This window comes from Anopheles bellator, chromosome X (assembly GCF_943735745.2).
Source record: "Anopheles bellator chromosome X, idAnoBellAS_SP24_06.2, whole genome shotgun sequence".
Lineage (NCBI taxonomy): Eukaryota > Metazoa > Arthropoda > Insecta > Diptera > Culicidae > Anopheles > Anopheles bellator.
The window spans coordinates 1,329,323-1,351,807 of NC_071287.1; the positions used below are offsets into that span (position 1 = coordinate 1,329,323).

At 50.2% G+C, this 22,485-nt stretch overlaps 1 protein-coding gene across 1 annotated transcript; it reads left to right on the top strand.

Annotated features, from left to right (window-relative positions):
- The first annotated feature begins 5,433 nt into the window (after positions 1-5,433).
- On the top strand, positions 5,434-20,782 carry LOC131213228 (zinc finger protein 1). Its single transcript, XM_058207225.1, has 9 exons — positions 5,434-5,521; positions 10,280-10,389; positions 13,190-13,957; positions 16,555-17,217; positions 17,365-18,069; positions 18,163-18,302; positions 18,348-18,377; positions 18,462-19,606; positions 20,583-20,782. Exons 1-9 carry the CDS (start codon positions 5,434-5,436, stop codon positions 20,780-20,782), a joined length of 3,849 nt encoding a protein of 1,282 aa, XP_058063208.1.
- The last annotated feature ends 1,703 nt before the right edge of the window (positions 20,783-22,485 follow it).

Below are 22,485 nucleotides of genomic sequence, written 5' to 3' on the forward strand. Positions count from 1 at the left end.
CAGCCGGTATGACGGTGGAATCGCGACGGATTGATGGAGGTGCGACGCAACAGCAGCGCCAGCATGTCCGCCAGGAACCCGTGACTTAAATTCAATTAAAACAAAGTGTGTGCGTCTGCGGGGTAGATCCTGCGGGGTAGATCCGGAGCCCCACATACCGAAGTTTCGAAGTTTGGTTTCGCTTCCTGGGCGTCTTCAACGAAACGAAACTAAGTTCCTTTAAATGCCCCTTGGAGACCATGGGGTAGATATGAGGGCGATTGGCGAGCTGATTTTGAGCTCGGCCTGAACCGGTGGCCACAAATTATTTGTTTCATTCACACACCCACAACGACGGCCCCAAATTAAAAAAAAACATCACCCACACTAGCCGCAGAGATCCGACGCCGACAACAGATCGTATCGAAGCGCGAGCTTAACGTTTAACCTCGATCGCAGATCGCACCGTGAACGGGAGCGAAAGAGGAGTGAACATAGAAACACAGTAAGAGAGAGAGAGAGAAAGAGAGCGAAGGAGAGTTAAGTTAAAACCGTAAGTCGACGAGCGAAACCGAACAAAAAAAACTCACAATAAATGGGCAGAGCATAACCACAAGCAAGCAAGCAAAGCAGCAGCAACAGAAGTACCAAACGCACCTAACGTACGCACGCAGCATCGTCACCATGTGCGGGCTGCGCCAGGACCGGTGCGAAACATTTGCTGGCCAAATGTTTTGCATCCCTCGGTTCCTGCCAACCCAACGGACGGACGGACGGTGCTAGATACCTAGGGCCTAGTCCGGTCCGGAATTGGTCGACATTTTCGCCGAATTTCGGGCCCCCGAATGTGATAAAAATGGTGCTAACAAAAATGTGCGGACCTCTGCGAATGTGTTCCGTTCGGGACACGGAAAGCTAGGGTTCCTAGGGTTCCCAAGGCTGGGATCGAATACGATCCTGGGGAAGAGTCTCTTCAAAACCAATCCTCTCCTGTTCACCTTACAGTCCCATCGCTTATTTCAACCATGGCTGCCCAGTCCAGTAGACCACCGAGCTAGAGCTGAACTTCCCAATCACTCTACACTGCTGGTCAATAAAATAGGTAAAAGTATCTAAGCTGCATTATCTGATCATTTTTTTAAACCTATTGCATTCACAGGTATTACAATGATAGCACAAGATAGTAGTACTAAAAATAAGATAAAGATGATCTAAAATAGGTGAAAAATTCTAGGAATTCGCTTATTACAATAGAAAGCAGTAAAAAGTCGCTGGCCAATAAAATAGGAAAATCTGTGAATAATGAATAAATAAATATATATAAAAAATAAATCTACTTAATTTACACCGTTTACACTATTGCTAGTATCAAAAGACATTTACCAATCAGAAGACAAAAAATCATGAATGAATCGACCAAATCATGACAAGTTTTTGGTGAAAAATATTATCCAGCTAACTTTTGCTTCAAGGTATTCCACAAGTTTTCAATCGGGTTTAAGTCAGGAGACGGACTTGGCCAAGGCAAAACTGACACATTATTACATTATCAATCCACGATTTCATAAGCTTCGACGTACGCTTGGGATCGTATTCTTGTTGAAATACCCATTTCAGTGGCATGTTTTCTTCTGCGTAAGGCAGCACAACGTTTTCCATGATTGATAAATACTCGAGAGCATTCATGGTGCTGTGTACTCTGAAATGGGGACCTATAACAGATCAGGAAGAATATCCCCAAATCATAATACTTCCACCTAGATGTCTTAAAATTTGTTTTGTAAACCTGGGATGGAATTTTAGGCCAGCAGGTCGTCGAACATTCCACTGAATATTATGCCAATTTTCGTAACCCTCGGTACCTTCCCAAGAACGTTATTGAGCAGCAAACTGTTTCCTCATCTGTAATTTTTTTTTAAATCAATAATGGCACTTTTCTTGCAATTAGCCCTGGTAGATTAGCTTACGTCGCGCCTTCGCGTATTTTCTTCAGAATTTTTCTTTGCTCTCGGTTTCAATGACTGCTTCTGCCCATTCTGAATGTTCTACCTGCAAACAACGATTTTAGATTCACAATTGAAAATTGATTGCAGCAAGATCAAATAAAAAAAAATCCTTTCAAGAAGTCGACTGCTCTCTGTCGAGGCCATATCAGACTGCTGCCCAATTAGCGGTAACACACCTATCACTTTTAACATAAATATCACCAAAATAGGAACAAAAATGACGTAAACTAATGTATCTAAGGACAGTTCAAAATGTACCATCATTACACATTTACCTATTTTATTGGCCAGCAGTGTACATTCATCGTGAAACGGTCTCCTGTTGAAGACCGTTTCGTCCATACGATTAGTTTCGGAGCCGATCGTGCACAGCATTGAGCACAACATAATCCAGCCCGATCCACACCAAAACCCAGTTGAACTATCTGGCTTCCATTGCAGGATGTTATGTGGACTGAAATAAAACTGCACCAGACTTCTGCAAAAATTAAGGTCTCGGACACTCTGTTTTTTTGGGGCAAACTTGTGGATACAAAATTAGACCGATCGACCAAGCCGATCACTTTGGTATGGCCGAAAACTATTCAACACTGTGGAATGTAAAAATGCCGGCCTGGCCATAAATTACATGAAGGTAAAAAGGAGCGTCTTTCCTTTTGCGTTACAGACTCTTGTAAAGAAAAAAAATCAGACAACCCAAAGAAGTTCAGACTGCTGCCGAAAAATCATTCGGATTATTAGAACAAACGTTCGTCAAGCTAAAAATCTGAAAGAAACTCCATCCCAGATCCTCAGCCCACAAGGTTGATTCGGTGCTCGGAGCTATCCCCAACAACCATGCACGGCGGTGGTCTGATCGCTGGCGATCGACGTATCGCAAATATTTTGTTTAGTAAAGGCGGCGCAGCGGACTCCTCGGCTAGTCGGCCGCCCTGTCTCGCCGTTTGGCTGATATACAAACAAACCGATCATCCAACCGCACCGCATTGCAGCCCACGAAGTGCAGCGCCGAAACCGGCAACCACCGGCTTTCCCACCGGAAGCGATGGATCGGCTCCGAACCGGTGTCTTCCACAGCCGCCACCAGACGGCTGAGGCGAGACCAATGCATCGTCGTAGCGGTGGGTGTATTTAAAACAATAATCAAGCATAAAATTAAAGCATCGCTCCCGACTTCAGACATTGCAGCCCACTACCGACTCGGGCAGATCGGACTGCAAATAAATGCACCGCCTTTTTTCGGACGATATCGCGTGACCATCGGTGTTCGGTGTGTTTATAGTTCGCAGGAAAAGTATTGCCACACTTTCGGAAAAGCCCCACATGAAGGATGGATTCGGACGATGGAAGGAAGACGGGGTGGAAGAAGGCACTCAGAGCGGATCCCGCGAGTATATTTGCGCGTCCGCAGCACGCACGCACGCACTAATAGGTGCGAGCGAGATGTGGCTGTCGAATCAAGCGATTTGAAAACCACAGGCCACAGAGAGAAGGAAAAAAAAAAACGCCGCTGATGAAGGAACTGATGAGGGAAACCCTGGCACAAGATATTACTGGCGCAAATGAACCCGCTGCCACTCAACGGGGGTCACTCGGGTGAACCGGGCACTCACGGCTCACAGCATCGCACCCGCATCGCATCTCTGGCGGCAGCATCCTCCTCGGCAGAGGCCGGACGACGGGGTTAGTTTAGTAGCAGAGTTCGTAGTGTAAACATGTGCCAGTGACGGAGAGACGCGCCGCCAACAACAACGACGATGATTGTTGGTCAGTGGCCGCCGCACCACACCATCACCGCGATTGGAGCAGAGTATTAATTGTGGTACGTGCACCCAGTTAATAGTGCATCCGCAGCAGCCGCAGCAGGCGCAAATCATCATCAACCAACGAAACGGAACGAGGAACGAACGGGAACTGTGTACTTCGGCGGCGACCAGTGGATTGTTGTGGATTGTCCATCTTTCAAAAGGGTTCCAACCGCCGAAACCTGTGGCCGAGAAGGTACTCGAACAGTGATATACAGAGTGAGACCCGAACGGATGGTGCCTTCTTTTGGGGTTTTTATTTTTCTTGAATTCATGGTGCTGTGCTGTGACAGAAAAACAGGAACTAACTAACGGGGTCAGGTGCTGATTTTCCGATACTTCGAATGCGGGGACGAAGAGTGAAATTCGGTGCCTGATTTTTGAGGTTCAATATTCGGGGGACTCGGTGTCGGTGGAACTGGCAGGGAACAGATACATTTGATACTGGGAGTCTCCACTGCGCACGGAGCAGAATCGAGGAGGATAGTCGCCTGTGGAGTAAAGTGATATATATAGAGCGGTAGCTGTTTGAATGTGATTTGTGTGCAGCACCTTCATCGGGCTAGCTAGTCGGCTCATTGACCAGCTCATTTGATTCACCCCGATCCATCTGTGGACGGCGCTGAGATGGTATCGAGCCAGATATTTAGTAGACAAGGTGCTGGGGGGTTGCTTTGTTTATGGAAACAGGCACAGGTAAGGTGAAGAGACAGAGACAGGTACAGAGAGATGGAGAGAGACAGAAGCAGTGAGCGAGAGAGAGAGAGATAGGGAGCGAGAGAGCGAAAGATGGAGAGATAGCGATAGAAGAGTCTTTCACACGGTCCTCTAGCGACGCAAGAGAGGTCCACAAGGCTAGTCAACCCGATGGTGTTCCAGGCGATGCGCAGCATAAAGTGTACGCAGCATATATCGGCATAGCGGCTACTACCATCTGCTCACCATCTATATCCAGCATCAAGTAGTGATCCAAAAGCAGGTCCCAGCGCGGGGCAATCGTCTCCTATCAATGCAGGACACTAACCGGACATCAATCAACCCGAGCGACGCGGTGTTAGTGCGGTGCGGTCCAGAGACCCGTGAAGGACCCTCTCTGTGCGTCCCTTCAAATCATTGTTGTTGTTTCTGTTTCTAGTGCGCTACGATTGAGACACAGCCACACGCGGCGCGGTATCCCGTAAGTCTCTCCAATCAAAAAAACAAAACACACACAAAATTCGTATGCCTCCGTCGTCGCGCCGCAGAAGGAAGTCGCGCATTGGAACGAGCAACGAGCGGCTGCAGTGAGTGTGTGTGTGTGTGTGTGGCGAGAAACAGTGCGTGTGTGCGTAGTGAGAAAAACCCACCGGAGGCGTGTGGGAAAACCCAGAAGAGCGGAAGAGGAAAAAGTGCGGTCTCTACAGCCGGGGACGGCCCTGCTTTTCCATCCACAGGCCAAACCGAAGGTGCAGGCCAAAGGAGCCAAGGAAGGGAGGGGGGTGGGAGGGGGGAAGGTGGAGCGGAATGGAAATGAGGGTGGGGCCGAGAAACGAGTGGTGGTAGTGGGAGAAGCAAAAGTGCGTGAAACGGCGTGAAAGAACAAAGACGATACGTGTTTTAGCTCCAGCGAGACGGCAGAGCCAATCCTGCCGAATCCGCAATCAATGGTGTCCTGTAGCGTGGCGGTGCCGACGTACTACAAAGCAGCAGAAGAAAGTATCATGCCATCGTCGACCAAGTTTTCATTGCAATGTAAGTGTCCCAGCCCCCAGTCGGCCCAGTTCTCCTAATACACGCGGGTTCCCCTGCCGAACAAGCGTTCCAAGCGTTCCAAGCGTTCCGAGGTATCTAAGGTGCGAACACAGTGTTGACCGGACCACCGGAAAGGCTAGCTCGGCGCACGGGAGATGTAGGAAAGAAAAAGTGATGTACACCCACATGTAGTGTCTGGTCTGTAAAATTAAACCAGAGACCAGATACCATGCGCCCCCCCGATGCGTTTCACTTGCCAGCAAGTCCAGGGACCCCTCGAAGTGGTCACACGCGCCCTGCGAAAATGGCGGGGACGAAAGGATGAATCCCAAGATTTCTCCAACACCCAACATCCTTATGGTTGGCAAAAATATAGCGCTCTCTCTATAGATATATACTTTCACAATATTCGTGTGGCCATCGCCATCGTGAATCATCTCCGTGATTCGACTCCCTCCCATCCGACAGCCACAGCCACAGGGCGATGAGAACCTCGCCTCGGGTTTCCTTCGCCGAGCCGAGCACTTTAATGGCCACCTTATATCTATCCTCCCAGTAATTGGTCTTCCGAGGGGCGAGCAGTAATCCGAGGGCTCAGCCTATCAGGTATCTGCCCCCAGGCCGGACTGGATTCGATCGAGTACCTGTGTGTGAGCCGAGCGAAGTCTCCACGGCACACGGGAACGAACAGGAACTGGGCCGTGCCTGGGCTTGGTGCTGGTGCTGCTGCTGCTGCTGATAAGCGGCACATGCGTCACCAGCCCTCTGCCCGGAGCTACGCACATGGTTATCAACGTTGCCGATTGGCGGCCGGAACGGGACCGGACCCTACGTTCGCTCAGGGTCGGTCCTGCGACGCGATCTTTCCGGTCAGGTTGCGGGGTGTGGTGACAAAACATCGTACACTGGCGGACTGGCGATAGTGCGAAGACTTCCGATGGCTCCGGCACCTCCTCGGCACCGTGTGGGCAGAGCGCAAGCCATAAGCCGGCGCGCGCGATAAGCGAACCCGGGAGCTCGGGTTTCGCGCAGCGGCCTCCGTGTGACGCCTCCGTGTTCTCGGACACACTGGAGATAAAGTGAGTGAGAGAGACGGGCTCCAGGAGTCTCCGCCGTCTGCGCTACCTAACGCAGGCAATTGACGTGTCGGGGAGAAGAAGAAAAGAAAAAACCACCCTCACGGTGCATGGTGATCCCTTTGGCGCGGGATGCCGATAGGGTTGGACGTGGATTCCCCGTGGACGACTTCCCTCTTGAGGTTCGGGCCAGTGCTGCAGCTGCTGCTGCTGCTGCTGCTGCTGCTGCTGCTGGGCGGCGGATGCTGATAATGGCGCGCTCCATTATAGGCCACACGGTCTCAGCACACACGGAAGCGTGTGCGCGAGCAGTAGCAGTGCGGTGCGATCGTTCAAGTCGATAGGAGCCGGAGCGTCGATCCTCAACCCCCGGCACCCGATCTTTCGGCGGAAACCGGACGACGGAACCACACACCGCAGGTCGTCAAGTGCACACGCATGCCTGGGACTATCAAAATGCTGATTGTTTTCGCTTCGTTCGCTTCCTGGCATGGCCACATGACACACATGGCGACCGTGACATGAACCCTTCACTTGGCAAACAAAGGCAGTGCAAGTTCAGTGGGGCCCGGGACGTGTCCTTTCCGTTTTCCGGCCCTTTTTTTATTCGCTCGCACAGGACTCACCGACTGGCCAGGTGTGTATAGGGGACCGTGCCCATCCTTTCGGGTGGGGCCGGTAGACTCGGCTCGCCTGTGGCACCTGTGCCAGCCAGTGAAAGCCGAACGCCCTGCTCGGACGCCAATCCCCCGGCTGGGGGGGATAGTATGTGGAAGTTGCACCGGGGGACGCGAGATGTTATTGGTACATCCGGGGCCGCCGACGATGATGGGCGGTGCCCTAAGCCCGCGACGCGTTGTGACGTCGTGTTGTGCGGGCCACTCTCTCTCTCTAGGTGTGCGTTCGCATCACCTTTCGCTGGGCCCCCCCACTACCCCCCGCTGGGTGTTCAGTGCGACCACCACGCTCGCTAATCTACAGCGCTATCTATAGACCACTGAGGACTGGTGGAGGACTTTCTTGCGCTACGAGGTGGTGTACTTGTACTTGCGCGCCTTCGAACAGGAAGAAAGGATGTGTGCGTGTTCGTAGTCGTACGGTTCAAGGGAAAAAACCAAAGGATCTGCAGCTTGGTACGAATGGACCTTTAAGCAGGTTTTGCCTTCCGGAAGCTCACTAACTTCGGTAGTGCACGCAGTATACTATATACGTGTATACTTCACAATTTAGTCACACACGCATCAGATGGATGGCTAAAAACCTGAAAATGGCTTTTACTTCCTCTTTAGTCACAAGCAAGGATTTAATAGCAAGCACTTTAATGCAAGAATTCCCGGGTCTCGTGTCGATAGAACTTCTCGTCTCCTTCGAAGCGATTAAATCAAGGGGACATTTTTCCATACTTTCATAAGAAGTGAACCGCAGTGAAATAGTAGCAGCCATGGGTTCTTGGTCTTGCAAGTCAACTTTTCGACAAGGAACAAGATTCGAACAAAAAAAACTATAGCGTTATGACCGTTACTTTCAAACACATGTTTCAGAAAAAGAACGATTTAATTAATGAATTAATTGAACGACCTTTATATTGAAAAGTGAACATCGTGTAACCATGTGATCCTTGCTGCAGTGTGTAATGTTGTGTCAAATTCTGGACCAGGAAACTTATTGATTGACCGACAAGATTCCTGAGCAGTGTGTCACAGCAGCAGTTTTCGAGCACTTCATTTTGATTCTTTTCACTAGGATTCAGTGTTGTAAAAACTTTGTACGACCAATACCGGCCGATTTGTTATGTATACGTATATGTATACAGCGTGAGTGAATTTGTATGAAAAAACATTCGAGGACATTTCTTGGCTCACGCTGTATGAGTGTGTCGTCCTCGTTAGTGGTATTGTTCATGGTTTATAGCCATCGCCATCAGTAAACGTAAACAGTTTAGTCTCGAAGCGAATATCATGTATCGTATTTTAATCTCCATGTGATCCTTGCTGCCGTGCAAGACTGTGTAAAAGTCTGGACCAGGAAGTTTCTTGAAGCCGTGAACATTGTGTCGCACGCAACTTTCGGGCACGTGATTTATTTAAATTATTTGTCGTTAAGGCTAAGGTCGATAGGTCGATTGCTTTACTTCTCAAACATTACATCATTACAACAAACATTGTAAGATTATGGTTCAATTGTTCATCATTATTGTTGGATAGTGCAATTCGGTTTGCAACACGCTGTTGAGTGATTCGACGTGTAGTCGTCGGTGAGTTTGCGACGTTTATCGCCTGCAACAGTCATTGGACATCCGGTGTGTGTTTTGTAAGCAATGAAGGATTTTCCAGGAAGCTTATCACCGAATGTTATTACTCATCGATTGACAGTAAACCTACCAACGGTGTCGTCACAATAAACAGGCCGTAAACGACGACGAATCTCATTAGGATTCACTTTCTGAGCAGTTCAAAAGTCTTGTTGTTCAATTCGCGTTTACATAGCACTAGAACACGATTCCGTAGTTTTACTAATCCAAACAAACACGGAGAGGAAACAACGCCATCAAAATACACAGGTGTATACAATAGAAATATTGCTTCCACCAATGCCACCAAGTTTAGAAGTTCTGAAGTTTAGTTAGATCGTTTTCTACACCTAGAATGTGTGCAATCATAAAATTTATAGTCAATTCATTGTGGCCAAATTTAGATATGTTTATCTCTTAGTAGAATCACTTCCTGGTTACCGATCTGAAAAATATCACCAAGTATCTTCGGAAGTAAATTACTTACTTCCATACTATTTTCGTGAGCGTCTTTGTCCACCACCTCACCTTACCTTTGTGGGTTGGCTCATCGTCCGCGGTTCTCATGACATGACCAGCCTACCGAAGCCTAGCAAGGCGCATACTCTGCAGTAAGGCCGTCGTACGGGACCATAAAACCAATCTGAGCATCTTCCTCTCGGACGTGGCTAAAAGGGTCTCGTCTATTTTAAACAGAGCCCATCTCTCAGAGGCATACATTCGTCGTTTTGTATAAACGACACGACACGATATGTGAGCGAAACAGTTTCGAATTGAGTTAGTTTGTCCAGAACTATTGATTTAATAAGGGCAGACGTGCACATTCCGAACAGGTTTTTCAGTAACGCTTTTTAATCAATTGTATGAGCTCTCCGAGGGGCAGTACTGACCCAAGCGTTATCCAAAACCCACTTTCGGATGCCTTATTTTCTGCTACGGCTACGACTGCAAGGTTATGTGGAGCACTCAGTTTTCCGTGTGCCGTTCACGACGCTGTTTACGCCTCACATCACATTGCGTAGCCGCGTAATCAGCAGCTACGATCACTGTTTACGTTCCTTCGGCAAATGTCAGCAATGGCGGCTCGGAACAGATCTCAGGCGACGGTAAAATATCTGCAGCCATGCTCGAACATCAATCGGGGTATACTCGGAGTGAACCAAAATAATCCTACATCGACTGCTAATCAATGTGAATAATGCCAAAGCCCATTGCCAATGCGTAGAAGTAGCGGCGGCAACAGGCTCAGGCCGCAGCGCAGTACCCAGTGGCCGCCAGCACCGTGACACCATCGTTCTTGAACCGCAGAAACCGATCGACCGATGACGATCGTATTTCTAACCTATATTTCTTATCTGCTCTCTCCCATTTCACTCTCTATTCCCCTTGCAGTTCCTTCCCTGACGTCTGGGCTGCCCAAGGATAGTGAAACCAATACACTAGCCGCCGCCGACTGCTGCGTCCAGTGCCCCCAATGCCACCAGACCGTTCAAGGAATCGAGGTAAGTGTCTGACACTAAGTTATCTTCCCGTCGCAAGCGGCCAAACGGGGACGGGGGCAGACAAACAGTTGGGTGTAGAGGTAGATGTTACTCGAATCTTGCGTTCATCAATCGATCCGTCTGAGTGCGAAGCACGGAGCCCACAGCCACTGGCAACTGGCACGTTCCGGCAGATTAGGCCAGGTCGGTAGACGAAGAATTGGAATGGAATGGACGTGGATGGAGTTCTGTGCGCATGATAAGCGGTAGTCTGTTGTTACAGCGACCGACCGACCAATCGCCAACAACATCGCCATCGGGATTAGGAAGGAGTTACACCGGGAGTCTGTTTGCTTATGTGTGTCAGTTTGAGATTGCCAACACGGTGATTGTCACAGCCGTAGTAAAGGTGTCAGCGTACGCACGCAACTAGAATTTTTGAGGTACTTTGCGTGAAACCTCCTGAGAGTCCCCTGATAGCTGCTCCGCCCGGCTGGTCTCTAAAGTCGGGGCGGAGGGGCAGGAATGGAATTGTTCGCCACCCTTAAATTGGCAATAGTGTAACAATGTAATAATATAATATCACTTGAACGTACTTTATTGCTGCTGAACGCTATAAGCCGTGGCTGTCCTCTGTATAATTAACTCAGCCACATGTCAAGTCAGCTCTGAGTAGTTTGAAAGCGTCAAAACCGACGCAGAATAAGTTAAATGAAAACATTATTGAAAGACAAATACAGTTTAGAAGACGTGATTGAATTGCCAAGAAAAATGTCGTGAAAAGAAGGCAATTTTGAAGACTAACTGGTTCGGACGCTTAGGCTGTTAACTTTTCAGGATGTAGACAATACGACTTTGGATGAAGAAATGAAATAGTTAATATTCCTGTGTAAGTAAACACGCATAAGTGATAACATTTTTATCAAATGTTTAGTTCGATATTTAGAGATGATTATCCATCAAGTCATTCACTTGAGACTGACATTCGAGCAGTTGTCATGCCGATTGCATAACTAGCGGCGTTTAAGTGACCGGTGCACTATGGGGAAAAGGCGGTCATAAGTCAACTTTAAAAACTGACGGTTTTAGTTATAATAGCCTAAAATAGATAAATTATCTATGACAAATGCGATTTTTTAGCTTTCCATGTTGCGCAGATTCCGAGAAATCATTTGTCAAAGTCGAAAGAGTGATAAAAATGGCTCTCTAAAACCAACTCTTTTCAGCTCCTGTAACGCGATCGTTAGCACAGTTCTCCGACGGTAATGTACCTATATTATACATCATTTGGAAGGTTATGAATCCTTCTTTCGTATGAAAACATCAAACGTTTACGTTTTGCATTGCACATTACATTTTTATCGGGAATTAGTATAGACAACTACGAAAAAATACAGTTTTTCAACTTTGCTAATGTAGCAAATTTAACCCGCGACCTCCCGCAACTAAACAAGACATTACAATCAAAGTTTAGGCAATTTAAAAATATTTTCGGTATGTTTTGTTTGCATATTCTTATTCATTCGCTAGGCTTGTTTTAAGAAAACACCTGATGTATAACGAGGCGCCTGGGTCTTTATGTAGTCTATGAAATAGACATACAAAACATATTGTCCGTATGCCTTTTCTATTATTTAGATAAACTAAGTTTTAACAGTGATCACCGATCAATCAAGTATGCGTTGCCCTATTTGTAGTGCAACGCCTAACCAGATGAGTGATGCTAATAATTTTCAAAATTTAGACAAAATGTTTAGACAAGAAAATTTTCCAGAAAAAATAATTTAGAAGACATTCATTCGGGCAATACATAGCAGTGACCCCAAAATTAATTCTTATTCATTGGATTGTAGGCAGCAAAAAACCATAAACTTAGTTTTCCTGATGTAGTTGAAGATTTTTTATCATGGAGGAAAAACATTAATGACGATATTGCGATGGATCATGTATTTAACCAAGTAGGTAATATCGATTTTACGTCGGATGAAGAGACTAATAAGTATTCTATCCAACGTTTAAATAATAGTTCATGGGTTGGATACTTCGGATGGTAACAATTGCTTGCTTCAAAATTCCCACAAACGGAGTGGGTAAAGCTCCTTGATCATTTTATATCCTTTTTTAAACTCACAAGACATTCGATTTGTAGCAGAAATTCGATATTTGCTTTTACGATAGTGTAAAGCACTGATTTTTTTGTTGCAATGCAGATTGCATACTTGAGGCGTTTAAAAACCTTAAAATAACGAAAAAAGCACATTTAATGTACTTGAACGCGCCTATTACACATAAAAAGTTGAATTTAATGAAAACACATGGAAATAAAACAAAAACGTTGGAAAAAAGTCCATAGATTCTTCCTAAAAACAAATATGTCCGCCTTTCCCTTACAAATTCCCCACTGTAGGGTGTATCCTGTGGATAAGGGTAGATTTCGTGGGATGGATAAATAAAACGAGCGTTCGATACTGGTCTAGATTGTAAAAGCCTTGAATAGCTGATTCACGCTTTTGATCTGGAGGGACTGGAGGAGACGATGAGGGAGATATGAACATAAATATTTTTCAAATAGTTGTTATTGCATATTACATAAATTATGAAAGCGAGGACACTCAATGCCATCGGATTTAGAACCTCCCAGAAGTGAAATATTAATATGAATCGTAAAAGTAAAATATAAATCGAAGCAAAGGCCACGTCAAGATCACCTGCCTTTTTGCAAGTATTTCGATGTCCAAGTTGTTGCTCGGGTTGCTACCAAATTGTTGGGTCCTGTTTTTTTTAACTCAATTACATTGATCTATTCCTATCTCGTACACAGATGCTCAAAGACCACATACAGCAGCAGCACCACAGTACTGGTAGCGACGTGGACGACGACAGCAGCAGTAACCACCTGGCAGTGCCACGAGCAGAGCCTCACAACGGTGCCAGCTCGGGTGACGCTGGTAGCAGTGATCCGGATGCTGAGAACGATGACGAGGAGGGCGCCGAGGAGGATGCCGAAGTCGACGAAGACGACGACGTGGACGCAGCCTCCGAAATAGTCCGGGTCCCATTCGCGCCGCTCGAGCTGCTGGTGGGGGGCAAGAGCAGCCGGGCGAGTGGAGATCTCGTCGGCAGTCGGTTACAGGCGAAGTGCATCAGTTTGCTGCAGCAGCAGCAGGAGCAGCAGCTTCGCCAGGCCAAAGAGCAGCCCACCACCGGCCGGAACCGGAGCCTGGCCAAGGAGGACGAGACCGACCGGGATGACGAGCAGACAGAGGTAGGAGGGTCGGAAACGACGACACTGACGCCCACGCCGATCGGCGTCGGTGGCAGTGCGGACCTCCAGCACCCTCCGTACCATCTGTCGCCGCCCTATCACCTCCAGCAGACCAATGGATCGTACGGCCGCAGCACGCCGGTGATCAGTCCGGCGCGGAGCGGCAGCAGTAACGCCAGCAGCGCCGCCAGCAGCACCGCCAGCTGCCTGCTGTCCGGTAAGGACCCCGAGATGATGTACCTCTGTGCGCAGTGTCCAGCGACGTTCGCGAGTCGCAGTCAGTACGAGAAGCACGAGATGCAGCACTCCGCCTCGGCCGTCGTGGTAAGTCCTACTGTCTGTCCTAATCTACTTGGGTTTTTCTTCATCATCTACTCGGGCTGGGTTCTGCTCCCTCTGGACGCGAAGATCCGATACAAGACCTGAACTGCCTGGAATACTGGCGAATCATACACAAAACCTTAGAGAGTTATTAGAGCTAAGCGAATAAAGCCTGGTCCACTTAGAATCGGGAAGTTAGCTCTATCTCGCGGATGGTTTGACTTAGGAAACATGTCAAGGAGTCAAAATGAAGGTATTTTATTGTACTTTAGGAGAAAAATTTCATAAATTTATTTTGTTGGTCGTCGGATGAAATATTGATTGTTGCCCAATATTTTTCGATTGGGCGAAGTTCAGGGCAATTTGGTGGGTTGATATCCTTTGCGTTGAAATCCACCTTATTGTCACGGTACCACTGAACTACCTCCCTGCTATAGTTATTAGTAGTAGTTGTGTGTTTATTGGATGTAATTTACATGATCGTGACAAGAGAGCCGAGCGGTACATTGTAATAACAGGTTCGCTTTAGCACTCCTCGTTGTTTCTATTTTTCGTCCCTTTTGGGCGCTATAAATTCGCACTGACTGTTGTTTGTATGCTCCATAATGTTTGTAAGGGATACGAGTGTGTTCGGTCGGCAGTTTTTAGAATATTTCTCGACTATGTTGTCGGCGTCCAAGGTACCTTAATTTAATTTATAGTTGGTCCGGTTGATGGTAGTTTCCTACTACATCTGTTGCGTGTGAAGTATATTGCTTCTGTTTTCGTTTCGTTAATTCTTAGTTTCCATTTACTACAAAACTTTTTTGTACTGACGTAGAGCATTGTTTAGGGAAGTGATTATTCTCCTGGGTTGTTTGCCTTCATCCGCGAAGAGGTGTCGAGTGCATTTTGTCATCTTAGGGATATCTGAGATATAGATGTTGAATAGCGGTGGTGATATGACGCTTCCCTGTGCTACACCAGCTACAGGTATAAAGAGTGTTCCTTGGACGTTGTTTATAGTTACTATGTTCTGTCTTTCGCTAAGGAAGCATTGCACGATTTTAACCAATGCCGGAGGAAAGTTCTGCCTCCCTACTATAGTAGCAGCTTTCCAAATCAAGCCAAAACTTAACCTTTGTGTGACTTAATAAATGATAGAGCTTGCTTTTTGAGGCACTCTTTCTTGAACACCGTTGAGTTCATCGTCGTGTTTGTGATTAGAACCGTGGTTTTCCGTCCACCTGTGCAAATTCCTTGCTAAATCATTAATTTCCGTGCAAATTTATTGGCGAATACAAATTTTAACTTGGAGGGAACATCTCCCCGTGCCGTGGCAAGATAAAATTTTGGTCCAGGAAGCTATCCAAAATGCATTTTCACGTATGTTTCGTCGTCGTTCGTGTTTTGTTTGGATGCTTGCATGCAAGGAAAAAACAGTAGCCTCTTCGTAGACAGATCCTCTGGACAGTGCTTCTGCTTGCACCATATTTTTTTGCAATATCCCGAACCTTAAGTCCAGGATTTGCCTCGATTGATCTGAAAACCTTCCAGTTCAGCGGCCGGTCGTATGCCGTCCACTACGACGTCGACTTCTGAATCTTTCGATCTACGGTAATGGGTTCCCGGAAACGGTGGAGCACAGCATATAAAGTTGATTTAACGAATTTTTGTGTTTTTAAGATTTTTAAAGTGGGACCACGTGGGGTTCTCGACGTGAATGTGCACAATTATTTTTCTTCTTTCTAGTTCCATTAAGCATAAATTGCTATAAGCTCCGCGTATCAAGATGAAACTTTCTGCACTGAAAGTCGAATGTTTACTAAAGCCATAACTATCAAAACATTTTAAATCCGACCACCAGAACATACAACTTTTCTCGAAAACATACAACTTTTCCCCAGGATTCTACCAGGTCTAAAACTTGAGAATCGTGTTTTTTAAAGGGAGGCTCTACCTGTCAATTTGGACTTCCCAGTTTAGCGGTTCCCTCATCATTACCTTGTTTTGATATCAGGTAAATGAGTTCAGGTCGAAAAAAAATTAAATCCGTTTGCAACCAAGGACTCAAAAAAAACGCACTTTCTGAAGGGAAAGAAAGGTGTGATGCTTCCTAAAAGTTCGCAAAACTGGGATGAAAACATTAATTCTGATCGTTTCTAACAACAAATGATCAGTTTGAACCATGCACATGATCAAAAAACAATTCCAAAAACCAATTTCTAGCATTCCGAATGGAGGCGCCTGGTGGGGCACAATGGCCAAAACAACCTGGCGTCTCCATGCCCCCACATGCTGTTTCAGGATACGATCAAATCACTTGGATGGGAGCTCCCGCTGCATTCAGCAGACTTGGCTCTTTCTTGGCTTGGCCAGACACATATACTTTGAATAAAATAGAATTCATTCATTTAGATATTACAAACATTTGATTTCTTTAAAAAACAAACACGATTCTCTGATAAGTGGACCATGCTTTATATGGGTACCGGTTCATCCGAGAAAGCTGAGCGAACACCATACCGATCAAGCTCCATCTTCGACTTCCGTCCCAAATCGGCCCATTACACCACGCACCGATTCGCCCAAATTGTATGCCTTCCTCTCCGTCTCCACAGTGCTGCAAGGTGTGCAACAAACCGTTCGCCAACGTGTACCGGCTGCAGCGGCACATGATTTCGCACGACGAGTCGACCCTGCTGCGGAAGTTCAAATGCAACGACTGTGATAAAGCGTTCAAGTTTAAGCATCACCTGAAGGAGCACGTGCGTATCCACTCGGGCGAGAAACCGTTCGTCTGCAGCAACTGCGGCAAGCGCTTCTCGCACTCCGGCTCCTACTCGAGCCACATGACCTCGAAGAAGTGCATCAACATCGGCATCAAGATGCACCACCACCACCACCACCACCAGCTCCAGCACAACTACAACAACAACACTAGTAGCAATAACAAAAACAACACACACTACCCGCACAAGAACAGTAGCAGTAGCAGCAGCAGTAGCAACAACAACAACAATAGTGGCCTTGCGATAAACGTCAACTGTGTGGCGAGTGGTGGGAGAAAGTCACAGGCGCTGTCACAGGCGCCGGTCGCTGTCATCGATCACCGTACGGCCGCCGGCAGGGCGGCCGTCGCGGCCGCCGCCGCCGCCGCCGCCGCCCTCCACCTCGACCTGGACTGGGCGACGGGCGGGGGGATGCGGGCGCTCGGAGGGAAACCGGGCCACCTTCCCATCTCGCCCTCCTCCTCCTCCGCGTCCTCGTCTTCCTCGGCCCCGGTCGGCCCGCAGACCCTTGAAGGATCGTCGTCGTCGTCGTCGTCGGCGGCGGCGGCGGCCGTAGCTGCCGTGGCCGCCGGTGCCGCCGGTCTGCCGGCGGCGGCGGCGGCCGACGCCCTGTTTCCGATGCTCTCCAAGTACACGCAGTCGAACTACGGTGCGATGAACCTGCTGGCCACACTCGGCAACCCGTTCTACTCGATGGCGATGATCAGCAACCAGACCTACAGCCTGCAGTGTTTGCTTGAGCTGTCGGCGGCTGCCCAGCAGCAGCAGCAGCACCACCACCACCAGCAAACCGCGGCCGACACGATGGGTTCGCTGATCTACAAACCCCACGGACAGCTGACAGGCAGCGAAGAGGCAGAGGAGGAAGAGGAGGCACAGGAGCCGGGCGCCGCCCGGGAGCCGGCGGCCAGTGACGCGTGTGCGGTGGCCCTACCGTCCCCCGGCAAGGGCCACGAGGACGAGCTGATCGTGGACAGCCCCGAGGAGGCCCCCATGGAGGTTGACGGGGACGGCGAGAAGGTGGAACCGCTCGCGGAATGTGATATGGCCGGTGAAGATGCGGCCGAGGACGATAGCTCTGCTGCGGGCGGCGGCGGCCGGGAACAGGATTCGGGTGCCACCATCAAACCGGACGATCCGGACGGGGAGGTCGAAAGGGACGGGAGTTGGCGGTTCGATCCGCTTCCGACCAAACAGGAACCACCGGACGCTGCCGATGTGCCGATGGATGATACGGGGCCAGGACACCCCACCGAGCGGCATCCGTACGGGGGTGGGCAAGGATCACCGGAACCGGGAGCACCGGTGGCGATGAAAACGGAACCACTGGAACCGGCGGAGCGGGTGTATGAAAAATCGCCGCCACCACCACCACCACCGCTGCCGCACTCTTCGTCCTCGTCCGGGTTGCCGGCGGCCGTCGCCGTTGCCGCGCAGCTACAGTGCGTGTACTGTGGTCACAACTTTTCCAACCAAACCGAGCTGATGCAACACACGCAGCTGTTCTGCAAGGAGTCGCTCCTGCGGAATCAGTTCGTGGCGGCGGCTGCGGTAGCGGCGAGTGCCGCCGCCATGCCGTTGACGGCGGCGTTGGGTGCGGACAGCACCACGACGTACGGGAGCAGCTGCAGTGAAGATGACACCGACTACGAGACGACGGCGCTGGTGATGAATCAAGCGGCCGGCGCCAGCCACCCGACCGGTGGCCAGGGGCACGTGACGAGCAGCAGCAGCAGCGGAAGTGGCTGCAGCAGCACCGGCAGCAGCAAGGTTCGCGTCCGGACGGCCATCTCGGAGGAGCAGCAGAGCGAGCTGAAGCGGTACTACGCGCACAACAGCAAGCCGAGCCGGGACGAGTTTCAGGCCATCGCCCAGCACGTCAAGATGGAGGCCCGGGTGGTGCAGGTCTGGTTCCAGAACAATCGGTCCCGCGAGCGCAAGATAGGCTCGGCGCTGGGCCCGACCGGCGACCCGGTGGTGGCCGGAGCGGCCCCCAGTTCGCCCCTGCACGCCGACCGTGCCCCGTCGGTGGTGACGGGGCACGAGGCCACCGATCAGCCGCTCGACCTGTCGCTCAAGAAGGACCTCGCGATGGCGGAAGGAGCGGCCCTCCTGAGTGCGGCGGCCAGTGACTCGACGGCCACCTCAGGGGCGGTGGGGTCCCTGCCGGCCGTCCTGCTGCAGGCTGCGGGCCAGGCCGACACCATGTCGGCGCTGAACGAAGCGATGAACCTCACGATCAAAACATCCCACTTGCCGGCCGCGTTCTACTACAACGACATTCACCCGATCCACCACAATGCCAACGCGCCGGCTCCGCTGCAGCTGAGCTTCGACGACAGCCTACGCAAAGCGTCGTCCCCGTCGTCGCACCACCAGCCCCTGCTGTACACGCACCTGGCGGGGCAACCGGGCACATTCCGGGGGCCGTCGATAGCGGCCCTCCACCATCCGGCCGGCCTGCCCGGTCCGCTGGATCCGATGTTCCACCAGATCTCGCCGAAACTAGCTAGCACCGGTGCTAGCGCCGGGAGCGGTACCAGCCTCGCTAGCCTTAGCCCGGTACCGCGGGACGACCTGCACGACGCGGTGGGCGGCGGTGGCGGTGGGTACGAGGTAACCGGCAGCAAGTACTACGGTGCGTTCAGCGAGAAGAAGATGCTCCAGTCGATGCTAAACGTGCCGAAGCGTGTGGCCCCACCCTACGTTTGCAGCACCATCATGGCGGTGGCGGGCCAGGGGAGTGCTAAGGACAATCAGCATCACCAGCACCAGCACCAGCACCAGGCACCGGACGCCGAGGGGCAGTACGTTTGCGATCAGTGCGATAAAACGTTCAGCAAGCACAGCTCACTGCAGCGGCACAAGTACGAGCACTCGGGTAAGTCACCACTGTTGCTTTCTGTAACGATGTAGTTTACGACAGGAGGGGGGGTTTGTTAGCACCGCGTCAATCCCGGCTTAGGCCCTAAGGCCTCCTTGACTGCTTTCTGCAATCCTCTCCCTCCTCTTCATCCTCTCCTTATTTTCCTTCCTTTCGTGAGCACTGTCAAGCCGGTGAACGGTGAAAATATTTTGTAATAATAAATAAATAATAATAATCATCAGGCGTACAAATAGAAAACCGCCGTTTTTTCTCATCATTTGAGGCTCCTTATTATAAAAAACTCCTTACAAACTCATTCTTCACAGTAATTGCCATTGGCCAGGTCGTGCGTCAGCGATCGGAATAAATAGTAGTCTGACGGGGCGATGTCTGAATATTGTGGCCGCTTTTCCTTCAACGCTCGACTCAGCCGCGATTAGTTGTGCCCGATACCGGGCTCCTGTAATGGTTTCGCCTGGCTGCCATGGTTCGTAATAGACAACGCCGAGCTGGTCCCACCAAAGACAGGGCATCAGCTTCGAGCGATGAATGTTCGGTTTATCTTCTTCCAGCAAAGTTTTCAATTCGTTTCGGCATCTTCGGCAACTTTTGCACCGGTCCGGGACGCTCCTTGTCTTGCACGTCCTAATCGCCGTTTTTGAACTTGCAAAACCACTCTCGACACGACACTTTCACTAATGCAGGCGTCACCATTAACTTCTACTATCATTCGATGCGCTTCAGCTGCATTTTTTTTGGCATGAAACGCAAAAACGCATCACTTCCCGCAAGCGGCTCTTGTTCGGCTCAAATTTTGCCATGTTGTTGTTGTTGACAGATGCCTCAACTGTCACTTGCCAGGGTTTTGCATATTTTTATCGTTTAATTTGCAGCTGCTAGCGCCGCGGTTTTCTATTTGTACGCCCGATACTAAGGATAGATGGAACAAAGCGCGTTAACCTAAACTCTGTGTCTTACCTGTCCGCCACAGGTCAACGGCCGTACAAGTGCGTCGAGTGCCCGAAAGCGTTCAAGCACAAGCACCACCTGACCGAGCACAAGCGGCTGCACAGTGGCGAGAAGCCGTTCCAGTGCTGCAAGTGCCTGAAGCGCTTCTCGCACTCCGGCTCCTACAGCCAGCACATGAACCACCGCTACTCGTACTGCAAGCCGTACAGGGATGGCAAATAAGGCACCGAGCCGGGACAGGATATTCCGTCCCCCGGTGCATCGCCCGCACCGTACGTCCACAACCACAACCATCATCAGTACCAGCCACCACACCACCATCACCACCACCACCACCAACAGCGGGACGGGATGCGCCGTGGACGTGGTCGTCCGGCCAAATACGGACGAGCCGCCGTGAACGGGCCGCCGTCCCCGCCGACGCAGCCGCCAGCCGACTTAACGGTCGGCGACGGCACCGCCACCAAGATTATCGCCACCAGCAACGTCAACACGGTCGTCACCACGAACGCCGTTCACTGTGGAAGCGCTTCCGGTGTCTGCAGCACGACCACCACCACCATCACGCGCAGTACGAGCGTGTTCCACCAGCACCACCACCCGCACCACCAACGCCCGCAGCACTACAGGAAGGCAGCAGTCCCACCGACGGTCTCCACGATCGTACCCGAAGCCCTACTGCCCTACCATCCAGCACCGTCCCAGCCAGCAGCGTACCATCCGCAGCATCCACAGCACTCGTTGGCGCTACTGGCCTCGGTAGACACCGCATCCTGCATGATGACCCGGCGGCGGCTCTTCGTCGACTGTTATCTGAACGCCGCCGCCCGAAGCAATGCCGCCGCCGACGACGGTGGTGGTGGTGGTGGTGGACTGGCTCCTTCGCACTGGTGGGGCGAAAGCGATGGGGTCCGCTAGGATAGGGCAGGGCAGAGAGGGGTTACGTTACGTTTTTGCATGTAGATAGTGAAGGACCTGAGGAGAAGGACTACCGTAGCGCACGTTACGGTACAGCCGTTACAGAGCAGCCCACCCCCCCCACAGCAGGGATGCCTTTGCCTTTGAGGAAACGAGGTGAGATCAGAGGGGAGAGCGAGAGAGAGAGAGAGTGCTTTATTTGGCAAACGTTCGAATGTTCACCACCACCAACGCACAATGATCGATTAGTATTTGCTTAGTATATACACACGCGGGCGCGCGCCACTGACAGCTGGTCGTTTATTTTGACAGTTATTTTCATGCGCTGGGACAAGCGGCCACATTCTAGGTTTAGGTACCCAAACGGGGGTGGAGAGCTCACGGTTAAGGAGGAGGAGGAAGGTACATTCGAACGCCAAGCAGTGCCAACGGATTTTACGTGCGCCGGATCCACTGCTCCATTCACAGCCAGACAGTAGGCCAGAGACCCGTACTTAACTGGGAACGTGTTTGGTCACCGGTCTCCGAAGCCAGAGTGTGGAGTGGAATCGCGAACGTCCAGAGTCCAGGGGCACCACCAAGGATGCGGCGGTGATGCGGCGGTAGCACCCGCGGCAGTACAGGACGGTGAGACAACTTTTTCTAATGTTCTAGGTTATGTGTCGCGTGCCATTCGATATGCATTTACTAGGTGTCGGTCAAGCGAAGGTTCAGTTTTCTTACAACTAGAATGGCCCTGCGCATATAGCAATAGTGTGTATGTAAGGCGACAGCATTGTTATTGGTTTAAGTTTGCAATATTGTTATTTACGGAGCGGGTGGGGGTTTGTGCCCTGTGCCCTTCAATTCAAACAGTCCGAGTCCTCCAATAGGAACCGTTGCCGGGCATCCAACAACGGCAACGCAACATACAGAACGGGATGGCCCAGACAGATGGTTCACGGTTGTACCAAGGATGTATTGAGAAGCGTATCGTGTGGCAGGACAGTAGTTATCTAAACGAAACA